We start from the raw sequence: 16,760 nt of genomic DNA on the forward strand, positions 1-16,760 counted from the left end.
TTCCCAAACACCCATACCTGATCCAGCATGGGTCACTTTTGAACTTCTAGGCTTCTACTAAGAAAAGCCCCCCTCCTTAGGGTGTTTTCCTGATTGCCTTTCCTGCAGTAACTGTAATCAATACTAATTCTTATTTTTTTAAAAAAAAGAAAATTACAAATTGGTTCTGCAATATTATTTCCCTTCCTCTTCTCGTTGGTTTTGGGAAGGAAATCTGCTTTCTTTCCTCCCCCCCCCCCCCCGGACCTGTTGAGAGTTTTTTGGTTGTTGTTCATGTCTTGCATATTGCAGGCAGTCCTTAGGGCAGCTAAATTTGGTGCAATGGGCGAGATAGGGCGTTTTCACGGGGGCCTAAAGAGGGACGCGTCGCGTTCCGATTGCAACGTTCGACCGCAAAGGGAGACCCGGCGAGGCTGAGATTCGGCCGCGATCTTCGTTAGGGATGGGGGCGAAATTCTCAACCCTGAAGAAAAACGTCCATTCGGCCGTGATCTTTGTGAGGGATGGGGGCGAAATTCTCAACCCTGAAGAAAAACGTCCATTTTCCATTGTGCTAAAAATAATAATAATAACAACATTTTTTTTAAGGATTAGGATAGATTTTAGGAGGAAAAAAGAAGTAGGAGTCAAATTGTTGAGGGGGGGAACTGTTGCCAAAAAATAACAAGGTTTTGTTTTAATTAGGGTGACCAACTGTCAGGATTTCCCCGGATTTGTCCTGGTTTTTGTTCTTTCCATAGTGTCAGGGGGGATTTTCTATAATTTCCAATAATGTCCTGGAATGGCACACCTTCCCCTTTAAGGCTGCCATTAGCATGGCAGGAGGGAGTGACATGCTTTCTTGAGGCACATCATTCCCCCACCCCGAGCTCCAATTGAGGTCTTAAAGGGGAAAGTGGGTCATTCGTGGACATTATAGAAAAGGCCCCAATTGGAGTGGATGGTGGTGGTGCAGAATGAAATCCTTTCCCCTCCTCCACTTAAATCGGGTTCTTTAAGGTGGCGGGGGAATAACGTACTTTCTGCAGGACTCAGAAAGCTGCTTCCCCATACACACACTAGGTGTCCTCTTTTTTGGTTCCCCAAATATGGTCACCCTAGTTTTAATGCAGCATGGATTAAAAAGAACAATTCAAGGCGATTTTCAGAAATTACTTTGTTTTGTGGATGGGTAATTTCCGTGTGTGTGTGTGTGTGGTAAATTAAATTAATTAATGTTAAACTACCTCAAACACCTTTGTAGTCACACCTTACGCTTGCGTCCCAAGTGAAAACATGTAGATGTGTGCGCTGTATGGCATTTGCAAGAACAGCTCAGTGGATCTTTTTTAAAAATTCATTCTAGATTTACATCCCCCTATTCGGTCAACAGGCCAAGAGAGTAAACTTCTCGTCAGCCTGTAAAATTATGGGTGGGACGCAACAACCCTGTCAAACACACACACACACACAGTGTTTTGCAAAAAAGAAGCAGCAGCAAAGCCTATACTTGGACACTGTGTCTTATTATTATTATTATTATTATTATTATTATTATTATTATTATTATTATTTATTTATATAGCACCATCAATGTACATGGTGCTGTACAGAGTACATTGTATACATCTTACATTGTATTTTCTCAATGCTATTTTCTGAGTTCTCAACTCCCTTTAGCTGGAGGACTACTTAGTCCTCTGTCACTCAGTTTTTCAAAGGACTCTGTCGCCACTTCATTTCAGACAAGTGTTTCATGTTTTACGTTTCCCTGTTTTGATGCTGGTTAGTTCTTGATTTTCCTGTCTTATCAGTGGTTGCTTGGTCATTTTGATTTTTCTGTTTTTATAATGTTCTTTGCTTGGGTTTCCCTTTGAGACTCTTTATTTGATTGTAAGCCACTTTGACGAACATGTGTCATATATAAATGCTGATATAAATAAATGCATCAATAAACAGTAAGTTGCTTTGTAAGGAAAAGCAACTAATTAAATTTGATGAAATACTGTGTGTGCATGCACACCCAATTCCAAATTATAAACCTTTAGATATGTCACAGGAGCAGAGAGAACACCCACACTTTATCATTTGCAGAATTCTACTTCCTTCAGAATGCTAGCTTTCGTTTTAAAATGGGCATGTTTCTAGTCCCTTTGATTTCAAAGATATGGCTGGCTGGGGGATGCTGCATGTTGGTGGACTTTTTTTTTCATTTCATTTATTATGTTTTTATACCACCCCATAGCCGAAGCTCTCTAGATAATAATAATAATAATAATAATAATAATAATAATAATAATAATAATACACATACCTCATCAACATAGCAATACCGAATGACAAAAATGTTGTTGAAAACGAAGAGGAAAAGAGAGAAAAATGTACACCACTGGCCACAAAAGTCAAAGAACTATGGCAACAGGAAAAGGTCACAATTATTCCATTAGTCACATCATTCACTGGCATCACATCAAAAAACTATACAGAAAATATTTAGAAACCGGGCCTACCAAAATACATCCACACCAACATCCAGAAAGCAGTCATACTTAAAACATGCTCAATTGTCAGGTAAACATGCTCAATTGTGCACGTATAGCGGTTCTCGGGAGAAATAATAATAATTTTATTATTATTAATAATAGGATTTAAAATTCTGGCAAGAATGGACTGACACAATACAGGTGCAAAAATAATTCACCAACAGCTGGCCATCAAATTCAACTGCATCAAACTTTACATACTCACCCGAAACAATCTTGGAAAATGCAGATCATAAAATGTACTGGGACGGAACGATTCATATGGACAAGACAACATCCTGCAACTGTCCAGACATAACGGTCACGAACAAAAAAGAAAACCACACGTACCTCATTGTCATAGCAATACCGAATGACAAAAATGTTGTACAAAAAAAAGAGGAGAAGAGAGAAAAATACACACCACTGGCCATGGAAGTTAAAGAACTACAGCAAGAGGAAAAGGTCACAATTATTCCATCAGTCACATCAGTCACTGGCATCACATTAAAAAACTGTACAGAAAACCTTCAGAAACTGGGCCTACCAAAATACATCCACACCAACATCCAGAAAGTAGTCATAATTCAAACATGCTCAATTGTCAGGAAATTCCTAAACCAGTAAAAGACAACATGACAACATGGCAAAGCCCATCATGTCCATCTAGAAAAACCGCCAGGAACGAGAAAAGAGAGATCATAGAATCATAGAATCATAGAATAGCAGAGTTGGAAGGGGCCTACAAGGCCATCAAGTCCAACCCCCTGCTCAATGCAGGAATCCACCCTAAAGCATCCCTGACAGATAGTTGTCCAGCTGCCTCTTGAAGGCCTCTAGTGTGGGAAAGCCCACAACCTCACCAGGCAACTGATTCCATTGTCATACTGCTCTAACAGTCAGGATGTTTTTCCTGATGTCCAGCTGGAATCTGGCTTCCTTTAACTTGAGCTGTTATTCCGTGTCCTGCATTCTGGGAGGATCGGGAAGAGATCCTGGCCCTCCTGTGTGTGACAACTGGAATCTGGCTAATAATAATGTATATAGTGCTTTGTTACAAAGCGCTGTACATGATGCTGTCCGAACACCTTGAAGGAAGGACAGAACGCGAAATTGGATGGATAAATAAAACACACAGTTTCGGCATCATTCTGATACAATACACCCAATACACTCAGATTGTATTTCGTGGCACCATTTGGTTCTGATTTCTGCAAGGTCTGTGATTTTAAAAAGCCAAGTTTAATTAAGATCTTATACATCCCCAAACATTCCAAAGCGTTTAAGCAGATGCACTGATGTAACCTACCCGGGGACTTACGCAATCGGTTCTGTGTTGCACTGGTACGTTGGAAATGTTCCCATCACTTTTGCTGACTGGGTAAGGGAGGATCAGGATTAAAGGGATACATCAGCGGCTATTTATTGGTCTTTAACCACCCCAGATTAATTTAATCTGATCTGCGTACAAGCAGCGGTTCCATTCATAGAGTTCAGGGCAGGATGGTTGCACCCTGATTGCCTCTTCGGGCAAGTTCTCGTGGACGAGGCCCGTTTCTGCTCTCGCACGTCAAGCAGTTCGCTTGTTCGGAGCTCGGAAAAAGCAGCTCAGGATATCACGCAAAGATGCGTCTGGAATTGGGGCATCTGGATTTTGTGAAATCCGTCCTTAAGCGTGCATTTCGTAGGTTGGGCAGTGTCGTTCGATCCAGCGTCCATTCCCAGACAGATTCAGATGTTTTTGTTTTGATACTTTATGTGGAAAAATACGCAAATAATTCCGCAAGAGGGTTCGCAACCATTTACGTCATTTACGTAAACACGCAAGGTTTAGCGTACGGTTCACCATGCATATTTTCCCGTCTCAACAGAAACTTGCGTATATTGGAGGGCAACCAGGATGATCAGGGGTCTGGAAACAAAGCCCTATGAAGAGAGACTGAAAGAACTGGGCATGTTTAGCCTGGAGAAGAGAAGATTGAGGGGAGACATGATAGCACACTTCAGGTCCGTCAAATGTTGTCCCACGTAAGAGAGCCGGGATCTCTTCTCGATCCTCCCAGAGTGCAGGACGTGGAATCATGGGGTCAAGTTACAGGAAGCCAGATTCCGGCTGGACATCAGGAAAAACTTCTTGACTGTTAGAGCAGTATGGCAATGGAACCAGTTACCTAGGGAGGTTGTGGGCTCTCCCACACTAGAGGCCTTCAAGAGGCAGCTGGACAGCCATCTGTCAGGGATGCTTTAGGGTGGATTCCTGCCTTGAGCAGGGGGTTGGACTCGATGGCCTTAGAGGCCCCTTCCAACTCTACAATTCTATGATTAAGGGGAGATATGAAGATCTGTCTTCAACTATCTCCTGTGATGCAGAAGATGGAGCAAGTTTGTGCTCTTTTGCCCTGGAAATAACGGGTGGAAATTGCAGAGGAGCAGATTTCGGCTAAACGTCAGGAAAACTGTCCTCATAATAAGAGCCACACAAGAGTTGGGCTCTCCTTCACTGGAGGTATTGAAGCTGAGATTGCATTCTGCGTTGAGCAGGGGTTGGAGCAGATGTCCTCTTAGATATCGTCCAACTCTACAGTGCTCTGAACGAGAGGGCCGACAACCAGCAGAGGCTGGCGACTTTGATTTCGGTGGGGCAGCGAATCCGTTCTGGGTTTCGGTCAAAACTCTAAAGAGGCTCTCCAGGGTGCTGGACCACATCCTCAAAAAAGGTTCAACACCTTGAGTAACTCCTTTAGAGTTCTGGCTGGTTCTAACCCAAACCCGGAATGGATTCACAGCCCTACTGGACCCGGAGGCACCAGCTTCCACGGGTTGCAGCAACGCCTTTCCTTCCATCTGTGAAATGCTAGAAAACACTCGTTGCTCCAGCTTTTTCTCCCTCCGGACATTTTGGAGGATGTCTTCTGTCATTCCTGACCACTGGGCATTCTGAAAGCTGATGGGATTTGTAGTCCAAAAGCATCTGGAGGAGCGGAGGTTGGGCTAGGCTGTGCTACAGGCCCGATCCAGTCATAGACGTCACGCAAGACATCCTTGACCAAATTCTAGCCCAGGCAAAGATCTTTGGTACAACTCCACATTTGTTTTTGAATACACCATTATTATTATCAGGTATTCTTGGGCCATTTCACAACTTCAACACATAATTTGCAGGCAGCGTCTTGTGATACAGTCCATCAATGGCTGTTTGTGTTTGTTCCGCCGCAGGAAACAACCTGTGTTGTTTCAGCTGCTGAGTGTGACGTTTGTTTACAGCATTTTAACCCCTGCTCTTCAGCCAGAAAAGGCTCCCAGGGTGGCTTACTCATAACTAATCATAAGACAGACCCTCCCTGAAGCTTCCGTCTTAAAAGACACGGCATGAAAGGAAAAGGAATGGGGAGGGATGAGAGGAAAGAAAGAGAGCAAAACGCAGGCACTGGTTCTTCGTTTTGAAGTTCTTATAGGTATTTTTTTCTGGTGAGGAAGGGCGAAACAGGCACTTGGTAGCTATTCCTTCTCTGGCCAATGTAGGGCGTGTGTGCTAGAATGGTCTACCCTCTTGCTGTGATGTCCATCCAGCCCAGAAGAATTAGAATGCAGTAAAGCAATTAAATCTCCAAGCGGTGGGATAGAAATGCAATAAATCAGTCATTGTGCCCACTAGAATCCATTTTACATTATTATTATTATTATTATTATTATTATTATTATTATTATTATTATCTCTTTCTCGCTCATGGAGTTTTTCTAGATGGACATGACGGACTTCGCCAAGCCATGCTGTCTTTTACAGATTCAGGAATTTCCTGACAATTGAGCATGTTTTAAGTTAGATTGCTTGCTGAATGTTGGTGTGGATGTATTTGGGTAGGCCCAATTTCTGAAGGTTTTCTGTATAGTTTTTTGATGTGATGCCAGTGACTGATGTGACTAACGGAATAACTGTGACCTTTTCCTGTTGGCATAGTGCTTTGACTTCCATAGCCAGTGGTGTATATTTCTCTCTCTTCTCCTCTTCCTTTTCTACAACATTTTGTAATGAAGTATCGCTATGTCAATGAGGTATGTGTGTTTTTCTTTTTTGTCTATGACTATTATGTCTGGTCAGTTGCAAGGTATTGTTTTGTCAGTATGAATTGTTCTGTCCCAGTATATTTTATGATCTGCATTTTCCAAGATTGATGATGATGATGATTTCTATAACACCCTATAGCTGAAGCTCTCTGGGCTGTTTACAAATACACACAACCGACAGTACACACATGCCTCTAAAATGAACTTTGATCAATCAATCAAACCTTAAAGCAGATCCAGGATTGATTTAAACTCATCCCAGGCTGCTAAATGCCTGGGAAAAGAGAAAAGGCTTGACTTGGCAGTGAACTGGTAGCAATGTTGGTGCCAGGTGGGCCTCATTGGGGAGATCAGTCCACAATTGGGGGGGCCACCACAGAGAAAGCTCTCTACCTTGTTGCTATTTTCTGAGCCTCCCTTGGAGGAGGCATCTGGAAGTAGACTTCAGTGTAGTGTACGCGTAGCTCCGGGAAAGGCGCTCCATCAGGTATTGCGGTCCTGAGACTTTATAGGTTAAAACCAGCACCTTGAATCGGGCTCAGAAACATACAGGCAGACAATGAAAGTGGGCCAGTGTCGGTCTCAAAACAATATGGAAATATCTCCACCTTCAGATCAGACATACCTGCACGTGGGCCATTGTTCCTCTGATGCACTGCAAAGCATCTTGGTTTAGTGGACTTCTTTGCTCATATGACAGAGCCACACAAGACTACAGAACCCTTGAGAGCCACAGACACTGAGCATGAATAGGTATAGGTGAGTGCCATGTTGTCAGTGGCTTCTGGGAACTGTAATCCAAAACATCTGGAGATCTACCCACCCCTCGATTAAATTAGTTTGGTTGGCTTGGTTTTTCTGGCCACTGGTTTTTCAGACCAGTGGCCAGAAAAACAAAGGGTTAAGACTAGCTTCCACTTAGCTCTACACCTGTGTTGAATAGGTAACTATTGTGATCCTAACATTGGCTCCACCTGCAGACCAATTAACAAACCATTCAGCTCTGCCTCCTAGCTCCGTCCCAGGTCCCGCCCACAACCCAGCTTTTTTGAAAAATAATAATCAAGAGCTGGTCACCCTGATTGGTGACCTTTCCTTGAACGTTGCATATTCACAAGAGGAAATGAAAGAGAGATAAGGGTGGCCAAACAGGGCGTGCCACAGTATTTGTGAATTTCAAGAAGAAATTAGTTAACATACATTGATCAAGGTTGGCTTTCCTTGAAACTAGGCCTGGCTAAATAAAGCACCGGCAGATTGCCTGGCCTGGTTTTGGATGAATGGTTCATTCTTTTCAGATAAATCGCGGCGTTCAACGGCACAACCAAGCCATTGCAAAAATGGCTAGGCTCCTTTCACAATCTCCGGAATGCGTCGGAGTGCTTCACGTAGATGATTTTATTACGACGGTCCTGTAAGGTAGGTGGCTATAATTATTCCCCTTGTGGTGGATAGGCCTATCAATGGCTACTAGTCCTGATGGCTACCTCCAAATATCTCAGGCAGTATGACTATGTACACTAGTTGCTGGGGAACTCGGGTGAGAGGGTGTTGTAGCATTCACGTCCTGCTTGTGGGTTTCTCGTGGGCAGCTGGTTGGGTTCATGGCAAAGAGGGAAGATTCAAGCTGAGAGTTTCCCCAAAACCTTCTCCCTTACCAACCTGCCCAGTCGCTGAAGTCATCAGAGAGCATGTTCCTGGTGGTTCCGCATAGACCTACGGCCTGATTGAAGTCCACCACGAGAAGAGCCTTCACTGTGGTGGCCCCCTTCCTATGGAATTCTCTGCTTTTGGAGGTCAGGCTGACACCAACGTTGTATTGTTCTGACGTCTCCTGAAAATGTTATTTCAGGAAGCCTTCCATGAGTGACCGGGGGTGGTTTTACCAGGACTCAGTTTGATCAGAAATCTGATTCTTTTTTTTTTTTTTAATGTAGCATATATATTTTTAACATGGCGTTTTAGTCTGTTGTTCACCCCTCTGAAATCTTTTGGATGTGGAGCGGTATACAAATGTAGTAAATAAATAAGATAAAATAAATTATTATTATTATTATTATTAAACAGCAGGACCACCCTCCCCAAAGTTTGGCGTCCCGCCGCTCTAAATCCGGAGTGAAGCCGGACTCAATCCGGATCGGATTAATTATAATAATTATTAATTATTAATTGTAATTAAAAAATCACAATGACAGGAAGAGCCGACATCGAAGGATCAAAAAGCGACGTCGCTATGAACGCTTGGCCGCCACAAGCCAGTTAAAAATAATAATACGTATTTATTATTAATAAAAGCAGGACCCCCTCCTCCCCAAAGTAATAATAATAATAATAATTAATAAAAATAAAAAGCAGGACCACCCTCCCCAAAGTTTGGCGTCCCGCCGCTCTAAATCCGGAGAGCGGGGAAACGGGGTGGCCTTGGATTCTCCTTAGAAGGTTTGTTTTCCTTTTCAATAATAATAATAATAATAATAACAACAATAACATTATTATTATTATTATTATTATTATTATTAAAAATAATAATACGTATTTATTATTAACACAAGCAGGACCTCCTCCTCCCCCCCTCCCCAAAGCGGGGCGTCCCGCCGCTCTAAATCCGGAGTGAAGCCGGACTCAATCCGGATCGGCCAGCCGCGCGCGCGCGAGAGAGAGCGCGCGCGCCAGAGAGAAAGAGAGAGCGAGAGAGACGCACACACGCAGAGAGCCGGAGCGCCCCCGGGCGTTCTGGGCGTCGCTGCTGCCGCTGCTTGCCGCTGCACCAGCCGCGGCTTTCCCGAGGGGCGCTAGCGACGTAATCCGCGGCCGCTGCCTGCGCGGCCTGCCTGCCTGCCTCCTCCTGTGACAGCTCTCGCCGCCAGGCTCGCCTCTGCAGCAGCCGGGGCTGCTGGCTCTCTCCGCCCGGCTGCCCCCCTCGCGCCGTAGCCGCCGCGGCAGCCAGCCAGGCAGCCAGGCAGGCAGCAAGCAGCAGCGGTGCGCGCGGAAGGCGAGAGCGAGAGCCCCGCGCCGCCGCCGCCGCCGCCGGAGGGGAGCGGGCAGGCGAGGGGTCCCGCCCTCGGCCGCCTCTGCGGGCTTCTCCCCCAGCTCCGCCGCAGGAGGAGATGCGCCTTCCCGGGCTGTGACCGCGCTCTCCCCCGTCTCTCTCCCACCCCGCTGGAGCCGCGCTTCGGCTCTCCAAAAGGCGTGCCAAAATGACCGTGGAATTCGAGGAGTGTATCAAGGATTCGCCCCGGTTCCGGTAAGGAGGCACCCCCCCCCCCCACACACACCCTTTTTCGATCTCTCTCTCTCTCTCTGTGTGTGTCTTAAAAAACAACAACCCCGGCGTCAAGCCGAATTGAATCCGGATTCCCCCCTGCCCTGCTTCGGTTTGCTCCCTTCTCTCCAATTCCTGCACGCGCCCGGGAGCCGAGCCCACCGGCGGCAGCCAGGACGAGGCGCCACCCGGCTCGAGGCGAATCCTGATCCGAATCCTCCTTGGTGCAGGGTTTTCGTGGGGAGGGGAGGGGAGGGGGGGGGTTGATCGCCTTTTGCCTTGGGGTTTGGTCTTCCTTTCTCTGCTGGCATTGACAGCGACTGCGTGGATCGGGAAAACCAGGAGCCCTGATCGTTGCTGGTTTTGAGAGGGGGGGGTTGTAAGGACTAGAGAGAGACCCCCCAACGCCTCTTTTTGTGTGTGTGTGTGTGGTGTGTGTGTCAGGGCGGATGGGTTGAATGCAGCCAGGATGTCTTGCCCTTATAATGCAGGCGAGACAGCGAGCTTTTGCAGAGATTAAGGTTCAGGTTTATTTTGTGCACACGCTCTTGCACAAACACACACACAATGATCCATGATTCCGCATATTGCAATCTCGCAGGGCGTGCAAGCCTCCATCGTCGACCAGGCTTTGGAAGAATTCAGCAGCCCAGCCAGCCACCCTTTCTTTCTTTGGGGGGGGGGCGTTGAGGGAGAGGGGGGATTTAATTTTTGCTGTGACAGAGAGGACTAGCTGCTTGGGGAGGGGGATTTGCCTTTCCAGCCCGCTCCCCATCTTGAGAATGAGCTTGGATTTTTATGATTATTTGGTGTGTGTGTGTGTGTGTGTTTAGTCCCTGTAAGATGAGCAGCTGGCTTTGGTGGAGGGTGGGTGGGGTGGAGGGAGCATTAAACCATCTTCCTCCCTATTCCTTACAAAGGCTCTGGATTTCTAATCGCATTAAGGGAGGTGGGAAAGGGGGTGAAATGACACACAAAGAGACATAGAGAGGGTTTCAGGCAAGATTCACGCAGGGTGTGTTAGAACGGATCGATCCGGAGGAGACTGGACCCCCGGAGAGGGTCGAATTAACGGGCCTCATGAGGTCTGGTGTCATGGGCTGTGTTTGAGACGCCCATCCTCCTGGTTGGCCTTGCGTTCAGGCTGTGATGAAGCGCCCTTCTCCAAAAAGGGTTCAATGTCAGTTTCTTGCAGCAACAGCAGCATTGAGTTGAAGGATTCTGTTTGTGTGTCCGTCTCTCTCTCTCTCTCTTTGCCCCCCCCCTCTATATATATTGGGGTGTGGGAGCAGGCGGCTGTGTTTTGTCTAGCTGTCCGTCCGGTTGCACGGACCGGACGCCCAGCGATGTACAAAGCGGCACAGGCACACATCTTCTCCGTCTGGAGGGATCTCTCGGCTGGGCGTGAGAACAAATAAAGAACCACGAAGGATGGGTGGTGTCAAAACAGCTTGCCGAGAAAATCCAAGCCCCATCCAGCGTGGCGAGAGGAGAGCGAACAGCGTTCACAGGGTGGGCACGGCTTTTTCCCTTTCTTTTGCCCCCTCCCCAAATTCGCCAGAAGGAAAAGACAGAGACTTCTGTGGTTCTTTTTTGTGTGTCTGCGTGTGTTATTGGACGCAGCAAGGTCGTTCGCCGTGGTCATGCGCGTGTCTGAGAGGGTGGATTACGCCGCAGGGACCACCCTTGGTGGTTCTAACTGGACATTTTCTGGGCGGGTGAAGTGGCACGTGGAGGTTGGGCCTTGAGATCAGGAAGGTGAGAATGAGAGAGCAAGCGTGAGAAGTTCGGGTGACCGTATGGAAAGGAGGACGCGGCTCCTGTATCTTCAACAGTCGCATAGAAAAGGGGGTTTCAGCAGGTGTCACTTGTACGCCTGCAGCACCTGGCGAGATTGCCTCTTTGTTGCAACAATTAAAGCTGCAGGAGCCCTGCCCTCTTTGGTATCTGGTCAAGCGGGAAGGGCTCCTGCAGCTTTAACTGTTGTGATGAAGAGGGGAATTTGCTGCGTGTGTACAAATCGTGACACCTGCTGAAATTCCCTTTTCTAGGCAGCTGTTAAAGATACAGGAGCCCGGTCCTCCTTTCCATATGGTCACCCTAGGATAAGTCCGTACATAGGTCTGTAAGGATACGTGGCATGTTTGGATGTGAGGGTGTGTGAACATGCGCTTATTTATTGTGGATAAAGGAAGGAAGGGGCGTCAAGATGTAAGAAATGACAACTTTGCTCAGACTGTCTGGGTCAGGAGTGAAGGACCTCTGGTCCTGGGGGGCAAATCTGCCCCCCCTGGGTTTCCTCCAAATAGCCCCTCCCCTGGTCCTGCCCTTTCCTCTCAATCACCCACCATTTGACAGATTCCTGGGTTTTTCACAGCCCCCCCCATTCTAAAAGGTGGAAATGCCTCCCCCTAAACTATGTAGGAAGGGCTATAAGATAAAATATGCAGGTGTTTGGTTTTGGGAGGGGGTATTTTAGTCCCACCCCGTATAGCTCCTGCAGCTTTAACTGTCGTGATGAAGAGGGAATACAAATAGCACCTGCCGAAATCCCCCTTTTCTATTCAACTGTTAAAAATACAGGAGCCCTTGTCCTCCTTTTCATATGGTCACCCTAGACATGATAGCACTGCTTTCCTTTCTCAGGTCTCATATCTTTTAAGGCTGCAACCCTGAGCCCACATACCTGGGAGTAAATCGGTGCACCTTATTTTATTTATTTTTTATTATTGCATTTATATCCCACTTTTTTTTTCCTGCAAGGGACCCAAGGCGGGGTACATAACCCTCCTCTTCTCCACTTTATCCTCACAACAACAACCCTGTGAGGTAGGTTGGGCTGAGAGTCTGTGCCTGGTCCAAAGTCACCCAGTGGGTTTCCATGGCTGAGTGGGGACTAGAACCCGAATCTCCCGACTCCCAGTCCAACACTGTAGCCACTACACCACACTGGCTCTAACCACTACACCACACCTTACCTCGGATTCGACATGTATAGGATTTAAGGGCACTGTTTGATCTTGGACTGAAGCCTAATCTACACCTATAGCTCTTTTGCACTGGAAGAGGGGTGATTGTGATGTTTCCCTGCTTCCGCGATCAACGCTCACAGGGCACACATGGGCGATGGTTCCCACGAGGAGAGCCATTGCAGGAGAACGTGGGCCTCGTGATGGTGCTTCCGAATGTGTATCCGCAGAAGTGGGAGAGACTAGACAGATGGGGTTCAGGGCACGGATTTTTTTTATAATAACTCCTGAGAGATGCGTAGCAGCACAGATACGTGGCTACCAATAGGTACTGTGTCGAAAATGCGCTATTGCGCAGAGATCTATTTGTGGGTTTTTTTTAAAAAAAAATCACTCAGTGATGAAACAGACTGATGCCCAGGCACACACCCTTCAAATACTTGAAAGGTTGTTACACAGAGGAAGGCCAGGATCTCTTTGCGATCCTCCCAGAGTGCAGGACATGGAATAACGGGCTCAAGTTACAGGAAGTCAGATTCGGGCTGGACAGCAGGAAAAACGTCCTGATTGTAAGAGCAGTACGACAATAGAACCAGTTATCTAGGGAGGTTGTGGGCTCTCCCACACTAGAGGCCTTCAAAGAGGCAGCTGGACAACCATCTGTCAGGTATGCTTTAAGGAGGATTACTTCATTGAGCTGGGGGTTGGACTAGATGGCCTTATAGACCCCTTCCAACTCTACTATTCTATAATTTTATGGCCCCTGACAGTGGGTTGGCTGTTTGCTGAGTCAGGACTTTGCACTGAACAGCAACAGCTTTACGAAGGGGGAAACACACCAGCCGTGGATTTCGGGATTGTAGCGAGAGAGCCGAAATAACCCGTGACAAAAGCAGTCAGCGATATTCCTGAATAACCGAGCGGTGGACTCGAATTCACAGCGGGATCAGCTGGGTGTCATGTGGTCCGGGAGGGACAACATCACTATTATTCGAGAAGAAACGGCTGGTGTAGATGCGGCCTGAGTCCTCCGTGCTACCTCTGTGAACGTCATTCAGTTTCACATTGGCTGATTAATCAACCCTCGCTTTAGTTGATTAACAGTAAGGATCAGTTGTATTTTGCGAGGGCAAGTTTTTAAACCGTGGGGCTATGAATGAACATGAGTTTTCTGCAGCAATTTTGGTTTTGGTGATTTATTTATTGTTTTAATTTGCAGGGCAGTCCTATAGCAATCAGAAAGAAGTCCCATTGGATTCAATGGGGCTTACTCCCAGGTAAACGGGCATAGGATTGCAGCCTTAATGTAACAAGAAGTGAAAAGGGTAGTAGGGGGAAACTGAGCTTTCTTTTTATCAAGAAGCGATAGTGTTTTGTTTAGAAAACGATTACTTATCTTACATTTCCTTCAGTATCTCAAAAAAAGCACCACCCACTTCTCATTCCGAGGCATCTGGTTCACCACGGTGGAAGGAAGGATGTTGGACTAGATTAACCTATGGTCTAGTCCAGAGGCATCGTCTCAGTTCAGACAACACGTTAGTCAACTCAGTGTGACAACTCCACTCAACGGTTGCGTTTTTAGGAGGTACTCCTCACCCAACATGTTCTAACTCCACCGTTGTGTGACTGTGGGCCACCGTGGAGTTGAGTAACATCCATCGTGACGTTTGACGGACAGTTCTTCCACCCTCTCTCCTCCCCTGATGGTATCCCATCAGCCATTGCTGCAAAAACCCAATCCTGGGGGCTCTCCTAGAGCTCCTTTCGCCGCTCTTGCCAGGGAATTCTCTAGCCAGTGGGAAAAGTCAACGCAGTGCAACGCAGAGCTCCGGGGAGCCCTTCCCACAACGTGCAACCCAACAGTTGTGCTGTGCAGGAACTCTCCTCTGCACAGCGTGGATATTCCTTTCCTTGAGAAATGTGCTTTGCCTTTTCTTTGCTACCCTTAGTATGTATATATGCTCATACAGACTGAGGGTAGTGCAGGAAGGGCAAAGCACATTTCTGAGGGAAAGGAATGAGATTTGTCCCACACGTTACAATTCTAAAAGAGGAATCGTTTTTTAGTGCTTCCATCCATAAGAACGTAGGAAGAGCCCTGCTGGATCAGACCGAGGGTCCATTTAGTCCAAGGCTGTTGCTAGACGAGGCGTTAGCCCGGTGTGAGGCCCGGTCTCCCTCCTGTGCATCCAGATGATGCACAGAGGATCCTGGGGTCAGGCCGGGCTAAGTCCTCTCTTGACCCGGGATAACCAGATGCGGTTATGGCCCGGCTGAGGAAGGTCTAGCAGGGTCCATGACTTTTCCCGGCTGCTCGCTTACTCGCAAGTAGCCGGGAGAAGCCGCGGACTGGGCACAGCATTCCATAGGAGCGCTGTGCCCATTGGGCCGGGGAGGGGGGAATCATGGGGGGGGGAGATGGGGGCCGGGAGAAAGAGCGGACCTAGCAGGAGAGGGGGGGAAGAAGAATGGGGACAGGCATGGCGGACGGGGGACAGGTATGGCAAGCAGGGAGAGGGACAGGCATGGCAGACGGGGGGGAAGAAGAATGGGGACAGGCATGGCGAGTGGGGGGAGGACGGGTGAGCGAGCGGGTGGGGGGCATCAGGCATTGTGTGGGGGGAAATCAGGGGGAGCGGAGAACTCTTTATTTTTTTAAAAAAAGGATTTACCTTTCCGTTGGTGCGCTCCTGCGCACATGGCCCTTTAAGATCCCAAAGAAAATGGCTGCCCCGACGGGGCTTCCCCTTACCCCGTCGCGTCTTACGTCTAGAAAAGGGCGATGGCGAGCGCTAGCTGCAGCGCGCCGTCGCTCCTACTCCCCACCGGATTATCTGGTAGGGCTAGCAAGGCCCCAACACTACGTTCACCAACCAGCTGCCCACGGGAAACCCACAAGCGAGACCTGAGCACCGCAGCACCCTCCAGCCCATGTTCCCCAGTAACTGGTGTACGTAGACGCACTGCCTCTAATCCTGGAGCATGTAGCCATCAGGACTAGTGGCCGTTGATGGTCTTCTCCCGTGGGAATTTGTCCTCAACACACTTTCTCAGAAGTAGGTCTTGTGGATTTTGACGGCGTTCACTTAAACACAGCAGCCTTCTTTTCATTTCCGGGTTACGATTCAGTGATTTAAGATTTGTTTGGGAGAAATGCCTTTTTTTCCAGTGACCACTGGAGTCCAGTGATAGGGGTGAAGGTTAGGGACGAGACAGGGCGTTCTTTAAAACACAATAATAGAGCCGGTGTGGTGTAGTGGCTAAAGTGTTGGACTGGGAGTTGGGAGGTCCGAGTTCTAGTCCCCACTTGGCCGTGGAAACCCACTGGATGACTTTGGGCCAGTCACAGGCTCTCAGCCCAACCTACCTCACAGGGTTGTTGTTGTGAGGATAAAAGAGAGAGGAGGAGGATTATGTACGCCGCCTTGGGTTCAAGGTTTTTTTGGCAAATTCAAACAATCCCTGCTTCCTTTCATCCTAGGGACTACTAGAGATGTGAAGGCCTGGAGTTGAAAAAGCAGGAAAATGCACGGAGCGGGGAATATGGAATAATAATAATAATAATAAAAAATCCCCGGGATTTTTGGAACGTTGGAAAAACTCCCCTCAGATTTCCATCACGTTTTGCTAACTGATGGGTTTTTGTGTTCAGTTTTCTCCTTTGCAGTGGCGAATTCTCTTGCAAAATTCAGAGGAATGTGAATTTGGAAGGATAGCTGACCCGTATCATTTTTTATTTTTGGAAGGAGAGAGGAAAAGCAGGATATAAATCAAAACTATATAAAGCTGTGATGCATACAGAGTATTGGTTTGTAAGCGTGACAGCTCGTATCAAAATGCAGACCGAACCAATATCTCTGACATCCCTGATATTTCTTTATCTGGCAGATTCGCCCCTGTTTGCCGGCATTGTGGAATAGAGTGGCCATGTGCCTTACTTTACAGGGGTCACTCCTCTGT

General features: G+C 47.4%; 1 protein-coding gene across 1 annotated transcript in view; it reads left to right on the top strand.

Annotated features, from left to right (window-relative positions):
* Positions 1 to 9,753: 9,753 nt before the first annotated feature.
* The window catches only part of ACAP3 (ArfGAP with coiled-coil, ankyrin repeat and PH domains 3), a 164,618-nt gene continuing 157,611 nt past the window's right edge, over positions 9,754 to 16,760 (top strand). The window contains exon 1 of the mRNA XM_063145057.1: positions 9,754 to 9,810. Within this exon, the coding sequence (XP_063001127.1) occupies positions 9,764 to 9,810 (47 nt within the window). The 5' untranslated portion in view covers positions 9,754 to 9,763. The remainder of the gene's footprint in view (positions 9,811 to 16,760) is intronic.

This window comes from Elgaria multicarinata, chromosome 20 (assembly GCF_023053635.1).
Source record: "Elgaria multicarinata webbii isolate HBS135686 ecotype San Diego chromosome 20, rElgMul1.1.pri, whole genome shotgun sequence".
Lineage (NCBI taxonomy): Eukaryota > Metazoa > Chordata > Lepidosauria > Squamata > Anguidae > Elgaria > Elgaria multicarinata.